The following is a 27,097-nucleotide window of genomic DNA, read 5'->3' as shown; positions in this document are numbered from 1 at the left end:
GTAGGAACTGAATTTTTTGTTCACGTGCTGGCATGTCAGAAATTTTGTTCGCCACATAGTGTGACATGTCCTACATCGTCCTTTGATTGGACAGTGCCTTTCTACTTATGACAAGAAACTGGACATAGCGCGCACATAGGAACAATCAAAACGACGAAAAAAGGAAGGGACAGTAGGGGGGAAATACTGGAAAGTATACATAGCATTTCAACTCATGCTACGGTTGCTAACTGCAGATTAGCAAACGCGGTGTGTGTCATTAAACAAATTTGTGACCTTAAGTTCTTTTTGGAGAACAGAGAGTCCATACTGCCTTCTCCCCACCATCCAGGAACAGATCCATAGTTACATTTCTTTTGCCTTTTCAGAGCAGATAACAAACGTACATGCATATAATGGCTTCATCGACATGACAACACAGCCTCCCGGCACCGATGGACAGAATCTTGACAGAAGTACGCTAAGATTGGGCGGAGTCCAGTCGGTGACGTACTTGTAGTGTGACATCTCGCCCGATCCAAGACACAGAACGATATTATCTGCTAGTCTGACAGTGCGACCATCGTGAACGACAAAAAAGTTGTGTGTCTGAGAAGGCCATATGTGCCTCTGCTTTGAGCAGCTGATTTGGTTTCTTCTATGAGGAAGGATCTGCCCTGTTTTGGAGAAGGCTCTCCCAGGAGGGACTGACATTGCTGCAATGCATAGTCTCCATCCAGCATAAGGCAACAAAAGTTGTACTATAGGCACTGACACTTTCATTAATAATCATTGAATATTTTCCTTGTTTGTTTGACCTTGCAGACGCTACATTCCACCCTTGAATTGTCAATAAAGTTTAAATGTGTGCAGGTATAAAATCCTTTTCCTGCTGACCCTCATTTTCTTAACGATTTCTTCCTAGCGTTATCTCTCTGTGTGCTCTTACTGCCGCCACTTCGGCTCCGTGCAGTCAGTGACTAATTGACAATTAGTCTTTGACAGCTATTGCTTTGTAATTGACAATCATGTGCAGGCTCTTTCAAGTGAACAATGAGAACGGTGCCCAATACACATCACTACTTTTGCCGGTCGGCTTTTGATTCTCAGTTTTGTGATTCGGTGTGTATTTATGAGGCGCAAAATACAAATTTTGACCCGCAAAGTGCGATGTAAACCGCTTATTTTGAGCCTTGCCGCTAATGCTGAAGTCAATATAATACCTCATTGAAATGCTATTGGCAAATTAACATCGACTTTGGGAGTGATATTCCTTCAAATAACGAATATTCACACACAAACGCTGTGGAAACACATACACCCAGGTAAGACAACACTACTGAAAGGCCCAATTTCTTCCCAATCTTTGAAGCATGAGTTACATGAATAGAATTCAATCGCAACTTTCTTCTGTTCTCATTGTTACTGTGTACTCCATCCATGCACGGCACTACACTGGCCCCAAGAAGCCAAAACCCACAGGAACAGCAGGTATTTGTTTAAAACAAAGAATAGAGTAAAGAAGAAAAATGATGGTCGTTTACCTTTTAATTGCTGTCCTCATCGCTTTTTGCTCTCTTTGGTTCATGTTCTCTCTCAGAAGTGCTTTTTGCCTGGCGTTTTGTAAAGAACTGATTTAATAACATGGCGCCTGTCGATACATTACGGTCATATTCTTTGGCGAGATCAACCAAACGCATCCCCCTTTCATTTCTATTATCTCTTGCTTTGTTTGTATGGACAAAAAAAACGATTTCCCCATTTTTTTCTTTTCCTCGTTTCTAATTCACGTAAAACACCTCATCGGAACACCTCATGGCCCGAGGGGCGAATGACGAGGACCCTGCATAGACATAGCTATCGAATATATATCTATCTACCTGTCTATCTGCAGACATAGACACATACGGTAGAGGTCCCTCTTAGCCAATGGGATGCCAGGAAGATGCTAGGCTAGCCAATAGCAGAGCAGCTATGAGTATGTTGCGTTCAGGAAACTCCGGAGCTGCGAGTCGCAGCCCATACTGTATTTTTACCTTTTGTATCTTGAAATTTCTTTCGTAACAAGAGGCAATATTTTACTGTTGAGGCGTTTCGTAACTTGAAAATTTCGTATGAAGGGACGTTCGTAAGTAGAGGTACCACTCTATAGTTTTTTCAAATGCTATTATTTTAGTGTATTCTTGTTTTACCTTCCTACTAATTCATTTCCACATTGTCTTTTCAGGTTCTGGTTAAATAAAGTTGAGTTTTTAAGGAATTTTCCCTTCTTCAAAATTCAAGGATACAAAGATCCAAGGACGTTTATTTTTATTTTTTTGTATTACTTGTGAAAATAACATAAGAAAAAATAGATGTGATAAAGAAGATAAAGGTAATGCTTAAGAAGGAGAATGTAAGACGCTTGAATTTCACATGACATTTATAAGGAGAATACAGTGTTCAAGATTCAAGTCTTCACCGTGCAGAGATGAATAGGCACGAAGCTATGATAAACGTTTTGAGTAGTTGAGTTTTAGTAGTTAAATAAATACAAATGATTGAAATCAATGAAAAATGGTTTAATATCCGTGCTTTCAAGGTCAATCAAAAATAATCATGATTATTATGTTTTGCATAATCGTCAAGCTCTAATATATGCATATACATCCTCCCATCTTCCCTGCCCTAATTTATTTAGTTTAAAAGCCTGCAGTATTAAGTCACTCCTCTCTGAGCTCTCGAGCCTCAAGACCCAGCACAGCTATTTTCCACACAAACATCTCATTCCAAATCCCATGTTTAGACAACACGATGAAATGCAGCCAGTTTGTTTGGTTATGCGTGTGTGTGTGTGTGTGTGTGGGTGTGCGTGTGTGTGTGTGTGTGCATGGGTGTGTGTGCGCGCCCGTGCGCGTGTGCGTGTGCGTGCGTGTGTGTTTGCGCGTATGTGTACTGATGGATGGCACAGGCTGGAGCTGGTCTGGAGTTTAGATCAGAGCGGGGTTATCATTACTGACCCCTGCTGTGTCTCTGTGACCCTTTGTCCGTGGGTTCCGACTTTTAGCCCTGCCACCATCCCCTACTCCCTACACACGCACATACACACATGCACACAGTCGCGCGCACACACACACATGCCTGTCAGAGCTCGCCTGGGATGCACGGAATCAAGTGGCGGACATCCCCTGCAGTGACACAAGGGCAGCGAAGAGCCGCATAAACAGGCACCATTTGTTGCTTACTTTACCCCACACCTTTTGTTGCTTGTTCAGCCTCTGTCATAAAGTGGAGGGTCGAGTGGAGTTGATCAAGGAAAACGCATAAGGGTCAAAGTACAGCTGCACTTTTGGAATGAGCTCTCACAATTGCATCTTTCTTCAATGCTTGACAATAAGTCAGGCCAGATAAGCTTGCTCTTTAGATTTGGATTTACATCCTATTGCTGAGAGGGTGGACCACATTCCTAGCTAAGGCAATGAGGAAACATTCACAAGGCACGCCTTCATACCCAAACATACAGTGAACTCTACTGTACAGGAAAAGCCGCAAACATGTGCTTTAAATGCATACTGTACATGTGGCTGGCCATGGCCATTATACTGTACAGAATACATGATAGATGAAGTGAGCCACAGTGTATGCACAGGCCGCAGTGTAATAAATAAAGTGAGCTCATCCTGTTGCAAAGGACAACAGCCTTAACATACAACAAAGACAAATACAACGTCTGATTGTTGCTGACACGGGAGACTTACAGTATATGAGGCTAATAACGATGCGCCATCACTTGGATGGAGCCTGCATGTCTGCTCAAAGACTGCAGGCAAGTACTCCCAGTTGCTACCATCAATACACTTACACAGCAGAGGCATTAGAGATTTCCAATAAAGTTATTGTTGTCAATTCACGTCTACAAACACAAATTGTTTCTTCAAATCCTTCACCTGTCTGAAAGCGCTACTACTCCCATGTGGAGTAAAATCTTCAAATCCTTCACCTGTCTGAAAGCGCTATTACTCCCATGTGGAGTACAATGTCCATCATTATAGTGTTACTTGAGCAAAAGCGTGGGGAAATCAGGAACATTGTATTACGATATGCAATATACAAATCTCTGTTTCATCAACTATTATTGCAGGGCATATAGTGTTTGTTTCAAACTTATTATTGATATTATTAATTCAGTTAGCATAAAACTCAAACGGCACTGTCCTACTACCTCCATGTCTTGTTACATCCTATTATGTTTGTCATGTTATGCTTTGTTCACCCCGTTTTACTACGGCTGACTGGGCTTCTCTTCCGCACCAATTTTGACGGTTTAAACAACCGGCTAGGCATCAACGGGGATTACGGCCTGTCAACTTTCCCCATCCTGTAACCCAGCATTGTCTCACGCCCATCCAGTTTTGTCCACGGCGGCCTGAAAGGTGGCCGCTGGGATCATAAAGTAAACCTAGCAGAAAACAGCAACAAACGGTAGGAGCAGAGACATTAATACCGAAACGGTTCCCTAAAGACATTTGGGTATTATAAAAATAAAATGAAAGCATCTTTTTTCTCAAGACCACATAATACCTGGCCTGTAGCCTTTAAAAACATCATCATGCCTCATTTAGGCTCTGCCTTTATAGAAGACAAACACATGTATCATGTAGAACTGCCTCAGAACAAAAAAAGCATGCTGTTTAAATTAACATGGATGTGAATTTTTACTTCAGAGGTTGCTGACATACTGTAAGAGTTATTTATTTTCAACAAAATAGCAGAATGGTTTTATATTCTCGGCACATCTTGGAAATAGTTTTTATATGGTCTGTCTGATATCCCCGTCCCTTTGCCAAGGTCGTCTGGGATGGGATCCAGCTCACCCGCGACCTCAGTGAGGACAAGCAGGGTAGAAAATGGATGCATGGCGCATGTGTGTGAAAACAGTACTCTACACACACGCTTTGCTGTACAACCCAGTTTATGCTGTACATTTGTATTACTAGATGCTTTTCTCCTGATATCTGCAGGTCCGACAGAGAACATCCACATATAAACCAATTGTTTAAAGAGGACGCCAACCCAAACATATTTTTTCCAAGAATATGTTCCCTGCAGGCCCACTAATTGAAACACGGCATTCTGATTAGCCCACTACTTCAAGTTCATTCTGATTAATATTGTGTTTGTGGAATATGAGTGAAGCAGCAAAATCCACCCGTTTTTAGCATCAGTCGACAGAAGTTACAAAATGGCCGCCCTCTGAGATGGCTAAAAATGGGTGGATTTTGCTGCTTAACCCATATTCTGCAAATGCGATATCAGAATGCCTTGTTTCAGGTAGTGGGCCTTCATAGAGCATATTCTTGAAGAAAATATGATTAGATTGATTTCCCATTTAAATCTGTGTGTTTTAAAGAATTAATGGTACCTCTATTTCTCTATGATATTGCAGGTTAGAGGTGTGCGATATGGACAAAAATGTTTATCTAGATAACAATAAATATCCTGACATAGAATTTTTCCTTAAAATTACATGACATTCATGGTAATTTGGGGGGATTTTTTCTCTGTTTATTAAACACATATTTTATATACTGCGGACCATACAAGAACATGAAAAAAAGATGAATAAAAATAAACACAAACTTCTAGTGGCCAAATAAGCAAAAATATGAAACTATGCGGTGGTAAGATGTGACTGTTGATGGTCTCAGGAGCATGAATTTTGAAGTCTACAAAAGCATTTTGTCGGGTAATTTACAGAAAAATGCATCCAAACTAATCAGGAGAAGCTTCACTATGCAACAGATGCAAAGACAGTGACCCCAAACACACTGCCAGCACAACAAAGGATTTCATCAGGGAGAAAAAAATTGGAATGTCTTAAGACTAGCCAAGTCAGTCAGTGGACCTTAACCCAATAGAGCATGCATTACACCTCCCAAAGCGGACACTGAAGAGAGAAACCCCCTGAAACAAAGAAGAACTGAAAGAGGCTACAGTAAAGGCCTGGGAAAGCATTTCAAAGGAAGAACGCAACAGTGTGGTGAAGTCAATGGGTCGCAGGCTTGATGTAGCTACGGCAAGTAAGCCAAATATGAAGTTAATTCAGTTAATTTAATAATGTCTGTTCCAATACTTTTGCTCACTTGAAAAGTGGGTGGTTTCAAACTAGAGGTGCTCTGTCATGAGTTGTTTAATACCATTAAATTAAAGCTGGACTTCTGAACTTCTGTGTGATATTCATCTTTTGATCGGAAACCCAAATGTCTCCAGGATACAACAAAAACAAAGGAATTGACAATTGCCGTTCCAATACTTTTGGAGGGGACTATATACTGGCTGACCACATGACCACCAGCACAATCTAAAAGAAAAGCTGTATAATGGTTCTGCCTGTACTGTGTAAAGATAATAATGCTTCATTTTGATTGGCAGAGCGAGAGGTATTCATTTGAGATGAGACTATAAATCAGAGGCCCCCGTGGGTTTCTCTCAGTGTGATAGAATTGCACAATGTTCCACCAATCAACAATTGTTTCTATCTACTTTTCAGGCCTGTTATTAACTTTAATTACATTTTTTAAAATTCATTTTACTGATAATAATTCCTCATGGGGAAATTCACCTCACACACCACTTTATATTAGTGTTGCACTCAACACAGCGAATCAGATCACACACACGCAGGCATGCAAGGAAAGCTATCAGAGTTTAAGCGCACGCAAAAAGTGCTGCACTTACGTTGCGGGGGCGGGGATGCAATGCATTGCTCAAAGGCACGTCGACAATGGACAAGTCCAGTAGCATCTCTCCAACAACCTTATTTATGAGACGTCATTAAAGATTTCTTGAACCTTAAATGCCGATAAGCCAAGAGTTTCACGACGTTTTCAGTAAAGCGCTGTGTAAGATTTCATTGCTTTTCTTACGGGTGGGTTGTAATGTAAACAGTCATAAAATGCTGGCGCTGGCTGCGGTGGAATGCATGTTTTCTTTATGTGCTGTAAAAAGAGTGCAATATTTCCTCCTCCAAAGCCCTAAACACTCCAAGTACCTCAACATATTTCAGTATAAGCATAATGAAAGAGACTTTCTTCTAATTTTGCCATTCAAATAATATAAATATGTCGGGAAAACTAACTGAGAGTCTTCTTCCACATTGACCTTAAAGCACTTGGCAAGTACATCACTTTGGGCCGTTGCCACGGTGATGCCGCAGTCACCATTAAAGGACAGTTGAACTAAGGAGCCCCCGGCCACACATGTCGGCATTCACCAGAGTGTGAAGCAGAGTGTATTACTTGTTCCGTCAAGCTTCTCTGGTTAAATGAATATTAAACCGCGACAACAATACATCATCTTTCATTGGAAACTTACACGTGATGTAGTAGTTGACGTTCCTCTTGAATTCCAGGCCCATGTAGTTGGGGCTGAACTCCTGGAATTTGATGGTAAACTTGATGTCCTTCTCCGGCTTGTTGCAATTGACCAGGACGTTTGGATCAAGGACTGTGCTGCAGCTCTCCGCCTGCTCCCTCTTCACCAAGTACAGCTTGTAGAACTCATACTCTCGGCCTTGGTCCGCTCGGGGACAGATGATATCCAGCTTGTCGCCGATGTCTGGGTAGATAACCAGGCCTTTGCCAGCAAGAAATCTGTCAGGCAAAAAAAAAAAAAAAAGACAGACTGTAAGTAACACGTCATGAAGGAAGTCTGGAAAAGCAGCCACATAATTCCCAAACAGTTTATACAGTACTAATACTTTGGGGCTTTCATGTTTTTAAGTCCTCAAGCACTGGCTTTTAGACAAAGCCGTTAATTTGGGCCCACAAACACATGACAAGTCACAGCTTGACCATGTTGAAGCACACAAATCCTCAGGATGGAAATACAGTACACCAAAGGAAGGAAACAACCTGGCCAGCCACACACAAAATGGCAGCCACAAAAAAGGATTAGAGGAAGCGTGGCACAGAATATATTGTCAACACATATCCCTTTACATATAAGGCCGGTTTGAACATGAGATCTATTTGACAACAGAAGTCCGAGTGTGAGGAGTCAAACAGTGTGCTGGGTCAGGCGTCCTGGTTCATCTTCCCACTGGCTGATCATCTGCTAGGGGATTAAGATAATCCATTTGGCCTTACTGTACCACTCCACCTCGCTTGCTTCTGCCAACTCAATCAGATCAGCTTCTATTCTCTTTGATTCACAAAAGGTTGTGAGCAGGAGACGAGTATGTGTGTGACAAGTGGGGGGCAGGGCTACACCGAGGAATTGTAGTGTGTTTGGGCAGTCGTGTGTGTGTTTATACAGGTCAGCGTATGTGGGGGTGCGCGTGTGTGTGTGTGTGTGTGCGTGTGATATTTTTTCAGCAAAATGGGCTGAGGTTGCGGTCTGATAGGGGGGGCGGCGGTTGGGGGTCAGACTGGGCTGAATCATTGTTCTGGACTTGTTTGAGGCTTAAAATGTCAACATGGTTCAGCTCTGCTGTCCCAGTTAGCCAAGCATTAACCCAGACAGCCGGACTGACCATGGGTGTGTGCGTGCGTGCGTGCGTGTGTGTGTGTGTGTGTGTGTGTGTCCGTGTATGTATCTGTGTGTAATGGTCGCAGACAGTGAGCACAGCAGCGAGCCTATCTGTAAGATCTGCCCATGCCAGCGGATTTAAGCAGGATTTAGCTGTGCGCAATGCATTTGTTGTTATTTCTGATCCCTCCCATTTTAACAAGACATCAGGGGCCGGGGCAGCGTCTCTCTCTGAGAGCATAATCTCAACCTATCTGCATGCCGTATTGCATTATGGTCCACTAAATAACTGACACTTCAGATGGGCTGGGCAGAGTACTCTTTGATATGAGTAAAACAGAGGAGTGTGTGAGTAATATATGATGGGAAATGCCTCCGCTTGTGTTTAACACTGGCAGAAGGTCAACCATGGTACAAAGCAATCATTTCAAAAGTCACATTTCCGCAGAATAACTCCCCATGAAAATAAACATGATCGGATTAAGGCCTTTCACATTCATGGGCATCCTTCTTAGAGACACATTACTGAATAAATGCCTTCAATCACATAAAAGGCTGAATGCAAAATGGAATTGACAAAATGATCCAACACAAGTGCATCGATCTGATCTGTGTTCTGTTTTGCTGTTAATATGAGAGCACAAACTTGGAAGTGGGTGAGGCGCTATTGTCCGTCGCTCGTGAGGGTGAGGGGAGGGCTTGTGCTAATTCAAGGGCCTATAAGAGTGAGAACGCAGGGAATCCTTTGTCCAATGTCTTTTAACAATTTTCTGCATTTCAGCAGCAACACCCAGCCATCAAGTGCGTGTGTGTGTGTGTGCGCGTGTGTGCGTGCGACGGGGTGTGTATGTGTGTGTGTATACACACACACCATACCCAGGTTCACGTGCGTGAGTCTATGAAGACTTGGCCACAATCAGTCTCTAATTGGATCGACAAGATGCATCAGTGAGGCATAAACATGTTTCCATGGCAACATTGGGCTTTGTTGCTGACCATCCCATCTTCTCCCCGCCTTCCCTCTATCGCTCACGCTCTCTCTTCTTTATTTCTGTCCACAAATCCCATCCTCTCTTGCTTTATCCTTTCACCATTCACCTTCTCCACATTTCTCTGGCTGTGTCCCCTCCACTTGCCCTTTCTGTACACACATACACACACGCGCGCGCACGCGCGCACACACGCACACACACTAAAAAAACATACCAGAGAAACTAGTGTGAAACCAGAGGGGAGAAAAGAAAGACTATCACAATTAGACCTTGAATTGTCTCACTCAACAAGTAGGCCCTTTGTAATCCTTTGTGCTGCTATTGCTTTTGTAAGCGTTCTGTTCAAAAGGCCACCAATCAGAGCTCTCAAATACAGCCCAATTCTCCGTTTTACATGCCATTTGTTCCAGTATCAAAGATAGCCACAACCATTTAGATGAATAATTAAGATTTCCAAAATCCCGATGTCTTAATATCCCGCAAGGATTTAATCACAAGCCGTCCCCTGTCATTGATTCAATTTTCTGAGCATGTCTTCTAGTTGGCGGTTAGATTGCTATCCTGCTTCTGTTTCCCAGCCTCTGTCAACTGTCTGCTGTAATGAGGCTCTGGCTGCTGTGGAGGTCTGGAAGCACCATCGCAGATGGGAAAGAAGCAGCATAAAAGAAATAGGGCAGCAATTAGTGTTTAGCCCAGTTTAAAAGCCCTCCACTTGGCAAGCCGCATGCCAACTCGCGTCCAGGATGTGAAACTAAACTGGTGGGGCTGCGACTTTGTCTCCCGTTTGTCTCTCAGCTGGCTTAATCAGCAGCAATCCATTGCTGCAAACAGCCACGCAATGGAGAGGAGGGGATGTGGGACTGAAGATTATTGTACTTTTGAAGAGGTCAAAAAGGAGAGTGGAGGGAGGTTGAATTGCATCTTTCATTCACGATGTCGAGAGACTTTGTAAGCGATGTTGATGAAAGGACTTGTAGTGCAGAGAGGAACAGCCGTAGTGCAGACAAACTCCGGTTCATGTTGGGGGGGGTCAAATCCCTCCATGTGGGACAGGCCTTTTCCCCTAAAGTCAAATTAGGTGGATCTTCCTGGACCAAACAAAATAGAATGAATTATTTTCATAACAACCCAAAGAGGTTGGTTTTGTTTCATCTGGATGGCTCCAATGTGAGCTCAATCCTGTAAAGAGCTTATACAAACAGCACAGAACAGAGAACAGAAAACAACCAAGCAGAGGAAAAGAGCCGACCCCCGCCTCCAAAACCCCCCAAAAAACACATATTGTTTTTTTTACATTCCACTGGTGAATATGAGCACATGATCTCACATATGCTTTGCCCTCCCACTTTCCCATACACACACACTTGGGTGGGAGAGCGTATAAAAGCACTGTGGGGTGCATCCTGGACCTTCCCAGCCACCCCTATTCATTCGCCCTGCCCTCGCCGACTTTCGTATAAAACACCGCCTACACCAAGGCCCACTCAGAACCCCTCGCGGAGCCTCAAAGCGGCCCTCAACCCCCCTTACCCCGCCCCCGTCCAGTCAACTCAGGCCTGTGCCCCGAGTGCCACGCTGGCAGGCAGCCTCCGCTGCCTCAATGGATGCGCCCGAAAACACAGGAACTGCGAGAGGAAGAGCCACAGACATTCCGTATCAACATAACAGCATCTAATTGATTTGTTCCTGCTGAGCAGCGGCATGAATATGTCACACATATCGATAAAAAAATCCATTATCCACAACAACACAGCCAACAGCTCAGATGCAAAGAAAAAGAAGCCTCTCTCTCGCTGCAACATGGCTTCAGGATTGCTGCATGACCTTTAAAATGAACAAAATGAATGAGTGTGAAAACAAAGCCCCATACACAAATGCAATCAACGCCACACCAGGTACTCCAATCTCCTCCCTATCAGTGTGGTAATTATCGCACCAGGAAAAGTCTTCCCTACCCAATTAGCATTTCTCTTTCATAGGGGTATAACGGTACACGTGGGTGTATTAATACGTTTCGGTATGGCGCGTTCCGTTCGGTCCACTTGCGTTCCGTTCGGTCCACTTATTAGCGCGAGCTTACGCGCGGACGCTGACTGTTGCGTGCGGGAGACGAGAGTGGCGGCACTAAAGAGAGAGCCAGAAAAGAGCCGGAGCTCGAAGGTCCCCCCGTACACTGCGGCCTCCTGTTTGGGAAAATTCTGGCTGTCCTGTTAAAATCGCAGATGGGGAAAGGTACGTGGAGGAGTCCCAAGGTTGTGTGCCGACATTGCTACATGAGATGGGCGGCTATTGTTGCAGATAGCACGTCTAACATGCACTGCATCATCCGACTGTGAATGTTTCTTAGACGAGGGAGCAAAAACGTCAAACTTAAATAGCGAGATTTATCATATTGTAGCGTCTTCCAGGAACACGCCGTCAGACGTAGTTTGGATATCACGTTTTTATTCATCCAAGTACAGCTGCTGGCGCTCTTCTTTCTCCGCTGCTCCACTCGCTTGCCTGCATTCATGAACCTCGGAAATATAATTCAGCAACACACAAATCCGACCACAACACAGATAACCCAATTTGTTACAATATGCTGTTCAACATTCAAAGATTTCAATGCCTAAAAAGTGTATATAATTTGATAAAGACTTTTTAAAGTTACTGTATTTTTTTTCATTATAAAAAGTTTTAATCTAGTTAGCAATAATTGTAGCTGTTATTGTATGTCTTTTTTTTTTAATCACAAATAGTGTATATATGTACTATAATGACAACTTGTCTTTAACTTGAATACTTAGATGTGTCATAGGCTGTTGCTGCTGAGTGTTTAAAGATTTCAGTGATTTAATAATTTACAAAATTAGGAGATTTTTATTGTTAGTGTATTTTTTATTTTGGTGTAATTCTTTAGAATATCACCCAAATGGTTCGCTTTTATTTATTTTTTTCAAAAAAATGTAAATGTGTCATCTTTTCAAAATAAACATATTTTAAAAAAAAATCTGGTTTTTGTACCGAAAATACACCGAACCGAAGTTTCCAAAAAAAAACGAACCGAACAGAAATGTGATTTAGCGTACCGTTACACCCCTACTCTTTCATATGAAACACAAAATCAGTGCGGCTTCTGACCGTCCCTCCACATTATCACTGAAGACACCTCACATAGGGCAACTATGTTACTGTCTTTTCGATCGATATCCCACGGATTCAGAGTACGGATTTCCTTTATAGCAGATCATGAAATGTTATAGTCATCTATGGAGCACATCGACCCCTGTTGTGTATTGCACTGAAGATCTTGAGTGTTGCGGATTATGTATACGCAGAAGGCCAGATGAAGCCAGGCTGTAACGGCCAGGGGTTTTCTTCATCCTCCTTCGCAATCAATGTGAAATAATTATCTGCCGGTCGGCTAGGCTGTTTCAGTCTCAAAATGTGAACTCGAGAAAGACGCTCACACAATAGAAACATTCAAGCAGTCGTGTGTGAACTGTCTCTCGTCATGTGTGGTTAAGATCCACCGAGAGTTGTTGACTGCTACGATCATTTCATATTATGGAGAAAGATGCACCGTAAAGCTGTCACTGTTTGAGTGGATGCTCCAGAGTCCTGAGAGCCGCCAGTCTCAAAGGTGGCTCCCTCTCGCATTTACGGCCTGAAGAAAGCATGCTGCTCATCAAGGTTGTGACCACAAAGTCCAGCGAAGAGCTTGTATACATACTGGAAGTGGATTGTGACAGACTGGCACAGGGGCAGATGTTCTCATGGAATACAAACACACACAGACGCATATATAAACACGCAGCCTGCAGCGCACATACACAGATTTCCTCACGTTAAACACAGTAAACAAGTCACCTCCACGGGAGTGCACAAGGAGGCCGCACGGACAAGCATCCTCAAGTTCAAGAAAAACAAAACCCAATATGGCTCCGCAATTGCATAGCAGGAAGGATTGATTCGCTATTGTCGAAGCAACTCGGCAGCGGGACTGGATCACCTGTGAGCTACACAAAACTGCATTATGGCTAAGATGTGACCGCATAGATTGAAGAGCAGAAATGAGTTGGAAGAAGAAGCCGACTCACCCTGCAGAGAAATGCTTTTGTACGTGTGAGGGCAGACGCCCTCCCTCTTTCTCTCTGTCACACAAACACACACACGCACACACATAGACACACTACACTCTCTTGAGTTAGTCAACAGGCTGGCATGCAGAGCAATTCACATTCTGTGTGACTCATAACAGTTGCACACAGACAAGCTTTAACGTGCACACACGCACACCTCCCATGTTCACCAAACAAGCTGAGTACATGCTCGCTCTCGATCACTGTCACACGGGGGGCTAACATGGCGGCGTAATGAGCTAACAAGATGACACCCAGATGGCCTTGCCACGAGGAGGAAACAAGTGGACCGGGTTGTACACCAACAGGCTGTAGAAGACTGCTGAGCGAGACGAGTGTCAGGACTCATTACAGAGTCCAAGGAGCATAATCTGTTTCTTCTCATGGCCTCTGCGGTTTTGCTAGCAGCCGAGCCCATCCCTCTTTAAGAGCAGGCCAGTTAAACACGGGCTGCGTGCGGTCATGATTGAACGTCATCGTCAGTATCAGTGACAGCAAGAAGAGGCCCAGACGCTCGCTCGCTGTGTCTCCACTTAGCATCCATCAGGCCGATGAGCAGAGGAGACCTTTGACCCCAAATACTTCCATTTATGAAGAAACCGTGGTGCAGTCATGCAAATACAACGTGTAGCTCATTTTCAACCTGTCTTCATTACAATCAAAAACTCAAGATTCAAGTTTTACGGGACATCAAACTTCCTCAGTCCATTGGAAAGAGAAGCTTGAACATTTGGCATTGCGTTGTATAAAACCACACATTTTCAAACATGTTCTTACCAATTTCTGAATTTATAGTAAATAGATAGGCTAGCAGATTTATTTTTTCTTGCAAGCCAGATGCTTATTTTGGCTTGTACTATCAGGTTTATGATTAAGCAGCTACAGTCTGTCCGCACTGTGCATTGGTGCATTTAAGGACCACCAAAAATTAATAACAGGAAGATCATATTCTGTTTCTCCCCAAAAGATAAAGGGGTTTGATTTATATTTCTTATTTGAAAGGGGATGACTAACGTATGATATTTAAATTGAATACATTAGAGTGTGGCAGCATACTGGAAGAGTGGTTAGCTCATCCACCTCACAGTTGTGCGTGTTTTCTCAAAGTAACTTGCATGTTGAAGACTGAAGAATGGCCCTTATGAGTGAATGCTTTCTTTACATGCCCTGCGATTGGCTGGTGCCAGTCCAGGGAGCACCCCGCCCATCGCCCAAAGTCAGCTGGGATAGGCTCCAGCAAACCTGCGACCCTAATAAGGATTAGCTGTATAGAAAAAGGATTGAAGGACATCACAGGGGGTCCTCGTTTTACGACAGTTTCATTCGTATGGGCTATGTACAGTGAGTAGTCCGTAGCTCATCACTAAAACTGCGCTAATGAAGTCATAAAGTCAGAATTAAACTCAAGATCTGCATGAAAGACATTAAGCAACCGTGCATAACATATAACTGAGCATGCCTGCTTGTGCCTTGTGACAACATCGCCTGTAATTCACACTTAAAGCCCATATCTCACTGAGCGGCGAAGGCTTGCGAGAGTATGCGCACAGAGCGAATGTTGGTTTTTCATCAGCGTTGGTTGAAGGCGGCAAAAGGTTGCAAATACATTCACCGACACAGTTGATGGTCACAAATAGTTTTTCCTGCCACATTCACATTTTGAACATGTTCGGGCCTCGAAAACATGTTCAAAATGTCTTTGCGACAAGAAAAAATGTTTGCAACCATTAAAACTGTTAGTGAACATCTGGTGAACGTCTTTGCAACCTTTTGCAGTCTTGAATGACCCCTGACAAAAAAATAATGGCTACGTGCGCACTCGCAGGCATTCACTGCTCAGTGAGATACCATCTTTAGACAACAATTTGACGTTGTCAATTATTCTTTTTTAATTTAAACAAAAAAAATCACAACTGCACCCAGAAAGTCGACATAAATGTTGGATACATAAATACATGTACAAATTTAACTATTATACGGCAGTTGATTGTTCTTGCCCCTCACAGATTTGTGAGCTACCTTTTTTTAAGAAATTTTACATTGTACAGGCAAGTCCGAATTTAGAGTTGGACATCTTTATTGCAGTACCATAACATGCTGCTGCAGCACTGAAGGGAGAATAAGCAGATACGCAAAATGAATATAAAGACGAGGGAGAGAAGGTCCTAAAGTGAACTCCGGTAATTGTCATTGTTAGCATAGGGCAGTGAGTGTATATGCCTGTGTGCTGCATTATATGTTAGGAATAAGCTAGCAAACTTTTGCTAGATACATTTATATGTTTGATTGAACATTTTGGTGCTTCAATGGGCCTTGTGCTGAATGTCACATAACTCAACCGAAAAACAGGTTGACAGGCAAGGGCTGGGCAATATGCCTGAAAAGTATATCAGTATTTCATATTGATCAATATTGAATATCGATAATTATTGATTTTTGTTATTTTCTTTAATCACTATTCAAAATAAGGACATGTAGGAAAAGGGCTGAATTTAGGTCATTTTAATTTAACCCATTAAGGCCGGGAGCACATAACCTTGTTTCTACCACTAAAGCCGGGAGCGCTGTTGGGTCTTTCTACCCTTAAAGCCGGGGGAGCGTTTGCGTCATTTTCTTTTTTTAAATCCAATTCTTTTTTCCAAGTCTTTTAGCCAATGAAATGCGTCAGAAATTCAGAATATACACAGGCAGGTGTCGTGACCCCTCGGAGGATGTAGAATGAGGAAAAACAATTAAATGAATCTATTCATCCTTCAATTATCCGAGCTGCTTATCCATACGAGGGTCACAGGCGTGCGGGAGCCCATCCCAGCTGTCTTTGGACAGTAGGCAGAGTGCACCTTGAACTGGTTGCCAGCCAATTGCAGGCACACAAAGACGAACACAATCACAATCACACCTAGGCACAATCTAGAGTGTTCAATTAACCTACCAAGCATGTTTTGGGAATGTGTGAGGTAATCGGAGGCACGGGGAGAACATGCAAAGTTGCAAATTCCACACAGGAAGTCCGGAGCCTGGATTCGAACTATCAAGAGGAACAAATATTTGGGATGCAACCTTAACAGTAGCGCCGGGCGATAATTCACTTTCAATATGTATCGCAATAGACATGTGATCGATGTAAGCCGAAAATGCCTTAGATAAAATGTTCGATAGAAAAAAATTTGCAAACCCTGCGTGTTGTAGACAGTGTGCAGACGCCGCCAAACTTTCAAAAGTGCAATTTCTTTTGATATTGATCAGGTGGCTATGGTGATATATATTGATACTGAATTATTGCCCAGCCCTGCAACAGACTGATGACCTGACCATGACATTGCACAGCGTGAGAACAGGTGTTAAGGAATATCTTGTCTTAAGGGTTTCATTCACTGTAAGATTGTTTTAATAGGAGTCAAATTTGTATAAAAAGTGTCATTGGATTACATCAATTTTCGAACGCAGACTTTCAACCTTTTGCGGGTGTGTCAGACTCAGGAACATGTCCATCGTGATAAAAGGCACTCTACTCTTTTTCTTTCAACGCAAAAGCCTCCTCTCCTTAAGTTTAGCCTCATTCTAGTCTTCCTGTTTGACCCGCACACACATAAGCTTGGTCATCACACATTTTCTGTCACACACACACACATAGAGCCAGCTGCCTTCCATCCCTGAGGAGCAGCCACAGATGGGCTCTGCTTGCTCCGTAAAGATCTCTCCACAGGCCCAGTCTACAGTGGCTGCCAAAACCCGCCTGGCTAGAACCCACTGAATGTGTGACTGTGTTTGTAGATATATGTGTGCCCGGACATGTCTGAGCAGCTCTGTGCTAGCCTGCCCAACACCCGTGTGGGATGTGGGAGAGCTGGTGTGAGAGAGAGAGAGAGAGAGAGAGAGAGAGAGAGAGAGAGAGAGAGAGAGAGAGAGAGAGAGAGAGAGGGGGCGAGAGGGAGGGAGAAAGAGAGATCTTTTGGAGAAGCTTTTACACAGAGACGGACCCCCAAGGACCAAGAGCTGCAGAGCCCAAGTCAAGAGCTGGACGTGCATGTGAGGATGTAATCAGCACTGAGCAGAGCACGAGGGAAGCGAGCAAGAAGACCTCCCAGACCAACAATGGCATCGCACTCTCCAAAAAGAATGAATTTCACTCGCACTTGAGGGAAGAAACTGGGGCGGGGGGTAGAATCAGAACCATTATCAAAGCCAAGCAGACAGCATAGGCTGTTAACCAGCAGCCATTTTCTTCTCCGTATCACCATTGTAAGCAAACCATCTCTCAGCAACCAGCCATTTAATGATGCAACCTAATCAGCACATCACTGTACTAATAAAAGCACACACGCTCATGTACAGACGCACACTGCCGCACACACATCTTTGCGCTAGCAATTGTAATTGTTTTTGCCTTCAATAGAGCCAGTCACGGTTAAATTCCATTTTTGACAATTGCCCTGCTATCTCAGCATGGTTCATTTAAACACATGGGATCACGGTTTTAGACTGAATAATGAGGCAACGTTCAGGACGATCGAGAGAAAATGTGCATTTTGAAGTTCATGTTCCCTAATTTGCCTGGAGTGTGTCAGTTCTCTGCCACAGATTGGCGTGTGATACTGTACATTTTATCAGTTAACAAACAGTATGTATGTACATCAGAGGTGGGTAGTTAAGCGCTTGCATCTACTCCATTACATATACTCAAGTACCGGTAACCTTTGGGATAAATTGTACTAAGTTGCCGGAGTAGTTTTATGCAACATACTTTTTTTCTATTAATTGAGTATATGGGCTCTATTTTTATACATATAGGCATCCATGCTCTTGGGGTAAAAATGGGCGCCACTTCATTTGGTGCTGGGGCAGGCAGGTCTAGTCTACCATGTTTGTGACCGCGATGCGCCTCACTAGGCATTCTGGTGCATGGAGCTGCCGCTCCTCTGACCTACCTGACAATTTGGTCACAGAAAGTAGACGCTCAGAGTAAAAACAGGTGCATCTTCATTTTTGTGCAAGGGCAAGTCTAGTTTAGCACGTTTGTGTATTTAGTAGACCGCGCTGCACGTCACTAGGCGTGCAGTCCCCCAGCTCTCCTGCCAATTCGGCGAGAAAAAGTAGACAATATTTTAGACTACCTAAAGCAGGTCTAAATGGTGGCGCAGTGTAATTTTGGTGTATTTGATCGAGGCGCAGGCCGACGGATTCGGCCCTTCGCGGATGTGTGTGGTGGATGTCATCATGTTTGATTTATAAATATGACACCAGCATGGGGCAGTCCCTCTGCATCGAACTAATTCAACTAATTATAATTATTATCATCTTAAAAATATTGGGGAGGGGGGTTGGACGGGTGGAGAGGAGGATTCCATTTGGTGGCCATTTTGTCACTTGCTGTCTTCTGAAAATGACATCACAGTTGCTCAGGGCTCAGATAACAACCAAGTAGGGCTCAGCTTCAGAAACCAGGTGAGCCGTGATTGGTTGAGCAACTGTGATGTCATTTTCAGTGGACAGCAAGAGACAGAATGGCCTCCCCATGAGATTGATAAAAACGGGTGGATTTAACTCATATTCCATAAACGTGATATTCAGCAGAATGCCGTGTTTAGACGAGTGGGGGTGCATAGAACACATTATTGTAAAGAAAATTTGGGGGTTGACTTCCACTTTAAGAAGAAACAGTACTTTTACTCCATTACATTGAGCTGCATTCCGTTCGCTACTTGTATTCTTATCTATTAATTAATTGCTTCACCAATCATTTTTTTTCTCTTTTTTGGTGGGCGCCTGCGAGACTTCCTGCTCAGGCGCTGTTCACCAATCAAATGTAATCGCTAGTGACGTTAGATGTAATTTCACCAATCAAACAGAGCCAAGCAGCCACATAACCACACACAGTCTAAGCAGCCTTATCCAAGTGACTCATTTCCGTGAAGAATGGTTAAAGAATTGAAGGATACACCAGCATGTGACTTAGTTTCAAGAAGAATACCCCTCGCCTCACATTAAGCCAATGTTTGGGGTTAAGCCAATGTTTACATTGAAGTGTAGGAATAATAACATTTTAATAATGAGCTGTCATCTGTGTCTGGCCAAACATGAAAATTTCAGCTAATAAAAGCTCGTCAAATGTGCATTTTTCAGAGTACATGCTGTAGGCAAGGCAAGGCAAGGGCAAGGCAGTTTTATTTATATAGCACATTTCATAAAAAAGCAACTCAATGTGCTTCACACAAACAAAGACACAACACCAACAAGCCTTTATAAAAACAACAACTAACAACATTCAGAAGCAAAGCAGAAGGCCAGGCCAGGTTACCTGAGCCCTGAGCAACTGTGATGCCATTTTCAGTCGACACAAAGTGACAAAGTGGCCGCCCCCTGAGATGGCTAAAAACGGGTGCATTTTGCTGCTTAACTTGTATTCCAGAAACACCATTTTTCTTTGTCTATATTCTTTAGTAAACGATGGCAACCTCAATTCACCCACAAAACAGAACCACAAAATGAGCTAACAACACCACAAATGCAATAGTAATCAGAATGACGTGTTTAGACTAGTAAAGGCGCAAAGAACATATAGCAAAGAATTTGGGGGGGCGGGTTGATTCTGACTTTAATGTGCCACCGATTAACACCAAACAAATTTCAGTTATTCTGCATTCTTTTCCAGCCATTTTTTTTCTAAGGAGGGGGGTCCTCTAGCAGAGGCCTGAAGATTTTGTGCTAACACAGACTGCTCTTTTGAACTGTTCACAATTTCCTTCAGCTTGTTGTCTAAAGACTCAGTTCCAAGTGATAAAAAATAGTCCCAACGCACGATGCTGCCACCACTATGCCACCACTTTACCCACTCTAATGGGTGGGCCTGGAAAAATCAGGGTGGGCCTGACTATTTATCTCACTGAGCACAACCCTCCTGTCCCAACACATCGTATATTCAAATAAAATGACAAACTGAATATGATGTTCAGAACTTCCTTAGACAACTACAATTATGCCATTCTTAATATTCAATGAAATAAAATAAAAACACAACGAAACACAAATTTAAAAATAATTTAATGATAATTTATTAAAAATTTCAAACGTATATATTTTTTCATGAATCTCACTGGGTGGGCAGTCTGTCAATCTGAGTGGGCCTGTGCACACCCGGGCCCGCCCATGGCTCCGCCCCTGCTATAGGTATGGTGTTCTTTTGGGGATGGGTCGCAATGTGATTGTGATTGCACAAAGCTTACCTTCTGGAATTCTGGCCAAACGGTTCACTGTTCAAGTTAATGGTACGGTGGGATGTGACTTTGATTTACAATCAAAACGTCAATGTGCTAAACGTATAACAAAAAGTCTGGAATACAAAAGAGAAAAACAAGTTTACTTTGAATAATAAAGTGAAGACAAAGTGCACAGACTCAAAATAGTTTCATTGTATTGTATGATTGTAAAATAGCAGAGAGGAAAGTTCAAAAAACTTTCATTGTTCTTCTGTCAGTGTGAGGGACAGCAGAAAGAGGGAGGAACCTACAATATTTATCTTGTATGCCCTTTTCTTCAGACACACACAATTTTAATGTATTCCGGCTATTGTGAGGAGCACTCGGAGATGGATAGCTGGATGAGTCTGCTTGGGGATATGCAACTGCTACACAGGCTAGTCGCTCATGCATTTCCCCTGCCTGTAATCTTAAGCGCCGCCTGTAATTCAGGCGAATGACAAAACAGTGACGTTTTGTGGCATGTGAATTGTCGCTTGTTGTTGGGTTTTTCCTTGTCAGCATTGTTCTTAAAAGCGCTTCCATGGGAAACTGGGAAAAGTCAAACAGCTGACGAGATGTCACCTCATGAACTCTCTCCTCGGTTTCACACACTTGCAAACACGCCACGTCTGCGTTCCGACACAATTCTCCCTCTCATTCTCTTTTTTCTCCTCGCACACACCGACACACACTCACACACACACCGAGGAAATTCTAAGAGCGGCTCTCTGACTGCTTGTCAAACTCAAAGGCACAAAACAGGCCACAAGCTACAAAAGCTACAGTTCCTGTTGTTTTTCATGGCCGCTGAGTCTTGATCATATCACATCAAACACGAATGCCGCACGATGGCCTCCCAAGTCACTGTGAATGTGAGCCATTTCTTTGCAATCCAAACATACTGTATTGGCCTTAACTTTCCCTTTGCCTCAAGCAGAACAAGTGCAAAGAAACATCTTTTGAACAGTCACTTCCCTGTAATCAAACCTGCTCACTATGCATGCCCGTACCTGGGCCTCTACGTGCCTGTCGGGGCCGGTCACGTGCATGACCTGAGCACTGTGCACGGCCAGAGTCACGCATACGCACGTATCCCCTCACACATGTTCTTGCACGAGCAGTGGCTTCACAGTGCGTACCCGCAACACTCTTTTGCGATCCATGGGCCTCGAAAAGTGCAACTGACAGAGGCAATTAGAGCCGGAGCCGAAAAGCGGCTTCCTGACTCACACAGCACCACCGGATGGCTTTCAGATGGATCTGGTCGAATCTTGTACAAACACTGAGTCAATAATGAGGTAATGGCCGATCGTTGAGGAAGAACGGTTCGCAAGTGATTTGCTTGGGGCACTTTGCACCACCGCCTGTCACCCAGCATAACAAGGGGCCCCCTGCCAATAGGATCCGCTTCCACAACTGCATGCGGGTGTCCTGAGCCCTTAAGACCGTCTGTGTGTGTACTCACTCCATTTTCCTTCATGCAAGCGAGCCTATGAGGGGTGGAAAAGAAATTCCGCTGATGAAAAGCTGATAATTATGCCTGTAATGATTCGGAAAGTGATGAAATCAATGACAAATTTGTGTGTTCTGAGCAAATGTACAAGACATTAAATTCCTTTAGCACTTTGCCGGGGATATTTATGTCTATTGCTGGCGCTTTCATTATCATAAAACGCGTTTAATATTTCCGAGCCGTGTGAGAGGGCGGCCACGCCACGAGTGATTGAGCACGCAAGATTTAGTGGCTCTTTCCGCGTCTCCTCTTCTTTCTCCAGCTGTGTCCGCGTACTTCAGACCCGTCACACACACCCCGGTTGATGGAGCAGTGAGGAGAGGAGTGGAGGGGAGGGGAGGGGAGGGGAGGGGAGGGGAGGGGAGGGAGGGTGGGGGGGAGCAGTGAGGACACGGTGCCAACCAGAGAGGCCCACTGTGCCTCGGTCCCATCTCTCCAGCTGAGGGCTTTGATTCGCCTGATTGTCTCCAATATTGAGACACACAATAAACACAACACTTGGCGGACATTTGCAATTCTAATCAGTCCCTCTCAACCAGCCTGGACAACCCAGCTTCAGCCCTCTGGGATATCACTCATCTGACTGCAAAATAATGACACAATCATCGCCATGGCTACGCTCCTTTTGCATCCCATGAGCTGCCACACAGAGAGGATATTAATACACAGGAGTTCTCTGAGGACTAAATGAGAGAGGCTAAGAGATTAGCTAGGCTCCCGGGTTAATGAATGTGCCATGCGGGCGAGTTCTCTGGGCGGGCGTTTGGGGAAAGTTCACACACTGGCCCCCTTCGCACACATTCACCGGCAGGCAGGCAGGTCCCCACCTGCCCCCCGCGAGGCGTGCCGCGGCTTGATTTCAATAAACCATTTCCTGTCAACATCAGATTCCAACTAAGTGTTTAGATTGTGAGGAAGCGAGCTGTCAACTTGTGACACTACTATCTGATTTGAATGTGACGATGCAGGCTGCGATAGGATCGTCGTCTGCCACGAAAGGCTGGCTTGATCCTCGTGAAATTGTTTGATTTTCAGATTCAGATTCAACGCAAGTGGTTTTACCTTTTGCAAAACAGCCCTTAAAAGTCATAAAAGCCCATCTGCAGGCTTTTACAGCAATGTTTTCATTTACTTGACAACATGATGGGAATAGATGTTCGCACGTAAATGAGAGCAAAGTGACATGCAATCAGACCCAGTTTTTGTAGCCTGGATGTATTTGCCTTAACAGTCACTCAGAAGATGGGAAATTCAAATGTATTTTGGAAAATAACTGGCACGTCTTATGAAACTGGCGATTTGACTTGCAAATCATTGGGATGATTCATTACACCGAGTGTCTGCCCTCATTTTCTAGCAAATACCTGCGCGCGCACGAGTGCGTGCGCGCCTGCGTGCGCGCGCGCAGGCGCGCGAATGACAGCCTGTCAGTAAAAGAGACGTTATTATCTGTGTGATGTGTGTGCGTGAGCGCCGAGCAGGTGCAGGGTCACATCACTCGTGGCGAGCTGACACTGTGGACAGGAAACATTACTTTCTGATTTCCCTCTAGAGGGGAAACACTCTTGTCACAATGTGCAGTGCTGCTGTTCAACCTCTTCTGAAAGGTTATTCCAATACGTGCAGCAGCTAAGTGCGCAGGTGAGTAGTGTGCCAACCATGACAGATACTCATCTAAAACCCCTTTTAACAGAGGCCATTTCTTGAAAACAATGTCATGGCTTTAATTATTTATTTTATATTTTTTTTTATTGTTTTGCTGTGTTCTGGCCTTGGAGAGAAGAGTTCTGGTAAACCTCTCCCTTCCCCGTCCTTAGCCTTTGACTCGTTCTGTGCAACAACAATACGAGGGGTTTAGTTCAGTGTCCTGCGGTCGATCTGTGAGTACGCTGATAAGAGAAGCTGATGGATAGGTTTAATCAGCCGAGCCCAGGGATCAAGACCGTGGGACAGATCAATCAAATGCTGTGCGCTTTATAATAGAAGTGGCTTTTATCACACTCACAGGGGTATTTGCTGGCTATTTTTTACTGTGGTAAGGGACCTATTTTGGTAGCGAGACAACTATACAAATAAAGGAAGCATGTGTTCAAACCTTTAAATGAGAGGCTAATAAAACACAAGAGAGAACTAAACATGCATACTTTCAAGCTACCTCTGTGACATGATTAAAAGCAAAGGCCTAATTTGAAATCAATAGGAATGAATTCCACAAACTACATGAAACAAACCGCCAAATCTGCATAAGAGCGATAGCCGGGCTGTGTTCTTTCAAACCGGGACGCTGTTTTAATACACAGCTGCCTTGTGTGTCTTAAAAGAAGCCTCTTATCAGACAATTTGAGTGACAGGTCTATTTTCTGTTTACGCTCAACTCGTGATTGTAAAAGACAGTTACACGTGTCCTAGCCAACGCCAAACAAATTCGAGTTGATCTTTCTTGCCTCCCTCAGATGGCAGATCTTATCCCGGCAGACATACATAAGTTGTCAGTAGCTTTCTCGAGGCCTTATTGAACACCATATTGACTGATGCAATCACACAGACACACATCATTAGGCTCATTAACAGTGAATGCAAAAGGGGGCGGGTGGCCTGACTGCTGCAGTCTGATAACACTCAGCGGGCAAGATGCAGGCTGTCAGTATTGAATTGAAATGTGTCTATGTGTGAATAAATAGCTTGTTCGACAAGGCGCTATTCACATTCACACCATTCGTTTGCGCTACGATAGTCGGGCGGATCGTGGCCTCGTAAAGACGCTCCATGTGTTGTTTTAGGAAGCCATTACAAACTGGGCCGTCTCCATTACAAGGGCTATCTGATCGTTATTACCGCCATCTGTAGCGCGCACTCAAATGTTAATCTCTGCAAGCCAACCACAGCTGACTCCTGAGGCAGCGCTCGCATCCACGCCACCTTCCGCCGCGCGACGGCTACGCGCGCACACCCGAATGTGACACGGCAGCTGAACAGCTGTCACATTGCAGCTTTCGGGTCAACACGCTTCCTCTCGGCGGAGCCGAGGGTACAATCCTGAAGGGGTCGAACGCCGACACCCGTTCGGCGCAATCTCACCGCCAGGAATGCTCACTCCCTTCAAAGGCTCATCACGGGACGCAAGTCTAATGCGGAGGGAAGGCCGCTCAAAGCCTCAGCCAGATACGTCGCTTTGAAGCGACTGCTGCGGTCCCTCCAGTAGAAGAGAAATCATTTCCCTTCCTGCTGCCATTTCATTGTGCAAAGGTCGCACCAGTCAGCTCTATTTGGCGGCCACGCGAAGAATCACGCCACGGCAGGCTTTGAGAGTCTGCCGGCAGCACCAGGGCCCCTCCCTGCGCAAGTCTTGAAGATTCCCAAAAAGATCTTCGTGCGCACACAAAGTCTTGACGCGCGCGAGGTGCAACAGTCGGCCATACATAAATAAGTGAGAAAAAGTGGCAAAGGGAGTTAGAAAAAGCAGCAACGTGGGCCAGGCCCAGCGTGCATGAAGGGGCCATCTGCAGAGAAACGCTTTCATCTCGGAGACAAGAGGAGGAGAGCAGAGGAGTGATGTGGCGCTGCGGCCTGTCATGTTTCACAGTGGGAGACAGATGAGCACAACGGTTAAAAGTAGCCCAAGTTTTCAAGTTTCCAAGATGAGGCTGCAGGCAGAGCGCCACGTAATAGGAAACCTATTTGCTATCAAAGTGTGCATTACTATCGCAGTTGAGTCAGTCCAAGTCCAAGCATCAACTCTGGATGTAAAAATCCTGTGTATATTTCATCTGGTGGATGCAAAGATTGGAGAGATTGTGTTTGTTTTAGCGGGCCTGCTCGGCTATTTCCAATATAGGAGCCATGAGAGGCTTGCATGGCCGCGCACATCATGGGGGAGAATAAACACCCATCTAATGGGAAGCACATGCGCGAGAGATGAAGCAGCCTCCCCTCGTATGAAAAGGATGAAATATAGACGTGTGCCCCACTGCGCGGCAATCACCGCCGTACGAACTTGGCGTGGGTGGAGGGTGGTATGGGGTTGGGGGCGCATCAGACCCCCGACATGCTCTCTCACTCAACACGCACAGCTGCCAATATGGTCATTCTGGAGGGGATTCACGAGGAGGCCAGTGTCTGACAGTGACATCTCCATTCACTCTTGAATTCTTCGTCGCGCCTCTCAACATGCGAGGACACACACACACACGCGCACGCACGCACACACACAGTGCTAAAGGGCCATGAGTGGAAGCACAGCACAGGGGCATAACACAAAACCAAAAAACGTTTTCCCCGCCGTAGGTCTCTGTGGGATTTAGCATGGCATTATGTGAAGATTAGACTTTCGAGTGCTCAGCTATCTGATGTCATTGTTGGTTTTACGTTGTCTGGAAGGCTCGCGGAACTCAGACCTCACGGCAGGCCCATTTCTCTATAAACAAAACGCTCCGGGTTGTCGTCGTGATTGATAGCAGGTTCCTATTGTATCTGTCTGGTACGGCTGTATTGGAAGACGAATTAGTGGGACAAAACTCACGGAAAACGTTTCCCATCTGACTCCATCAATCAAGTCGGCAATCAAAATAATTCAATTAAGAGACTTAAATCCTGCTGGCTTGCGAGTCCCTGCTCCAACAGGCCAGAGACAAACTCAATTTACTGACAATCCATACATGATAGCATTAACTCCACTTTAGGGCTCAAATGTTTTTCCATTACTTACATTTTCTAAATATCCCGGGACATTCAAAGGAAAGAGCT

The 27,097-nt window shown here is 44.4% G+C and overlaps 1 protein-coding gene across 2 annotated transcripts in view; it reads right to left on the bottom strand.

Annotated features, from left to right (window-relative positions):
• The window catches only part of efnb1 (ephrin-B1), a 76,571-nt gene that overhangs the window by 36,988 nt on the left and 12,486 nt on the right, over positions 1 to 27,097 (bottom strand). For both annotated transcript variants that reach the window (XM_086023570.1, XM_086023571.1), the window contains exon 2: positions 7,333 to 7,610. In XM_086023570.1, the coding sequence (XP_085879696.1) occupies positions 7,333 to 7,610 (278 nt within the window). The remainder of the gene's footprint in view (positions 1 to 7,332; positions 7,611 to 27,097) is intronic.

This window comes from Filicampus tigris, chromosome 2 (genome assembly GCF_054856515.1).
Source record: "Filicampus tigris isolate MCC_2025a chromosome 2, RoL_Ftig_1.0, whole genome shotgun sequence".
In the NCBI taxonomy this organism is placed as follows: Eukaryota; Metazoa; Chordata; class Actinopteri; order Syngnathiformes; family Syngnathidae; genus Filicampus; species Filicampus tigris.
Note: the sequence above shows the minus strand (reverse complement) of the source record. Positions and strands in the feature narration are given on the sequence as shown.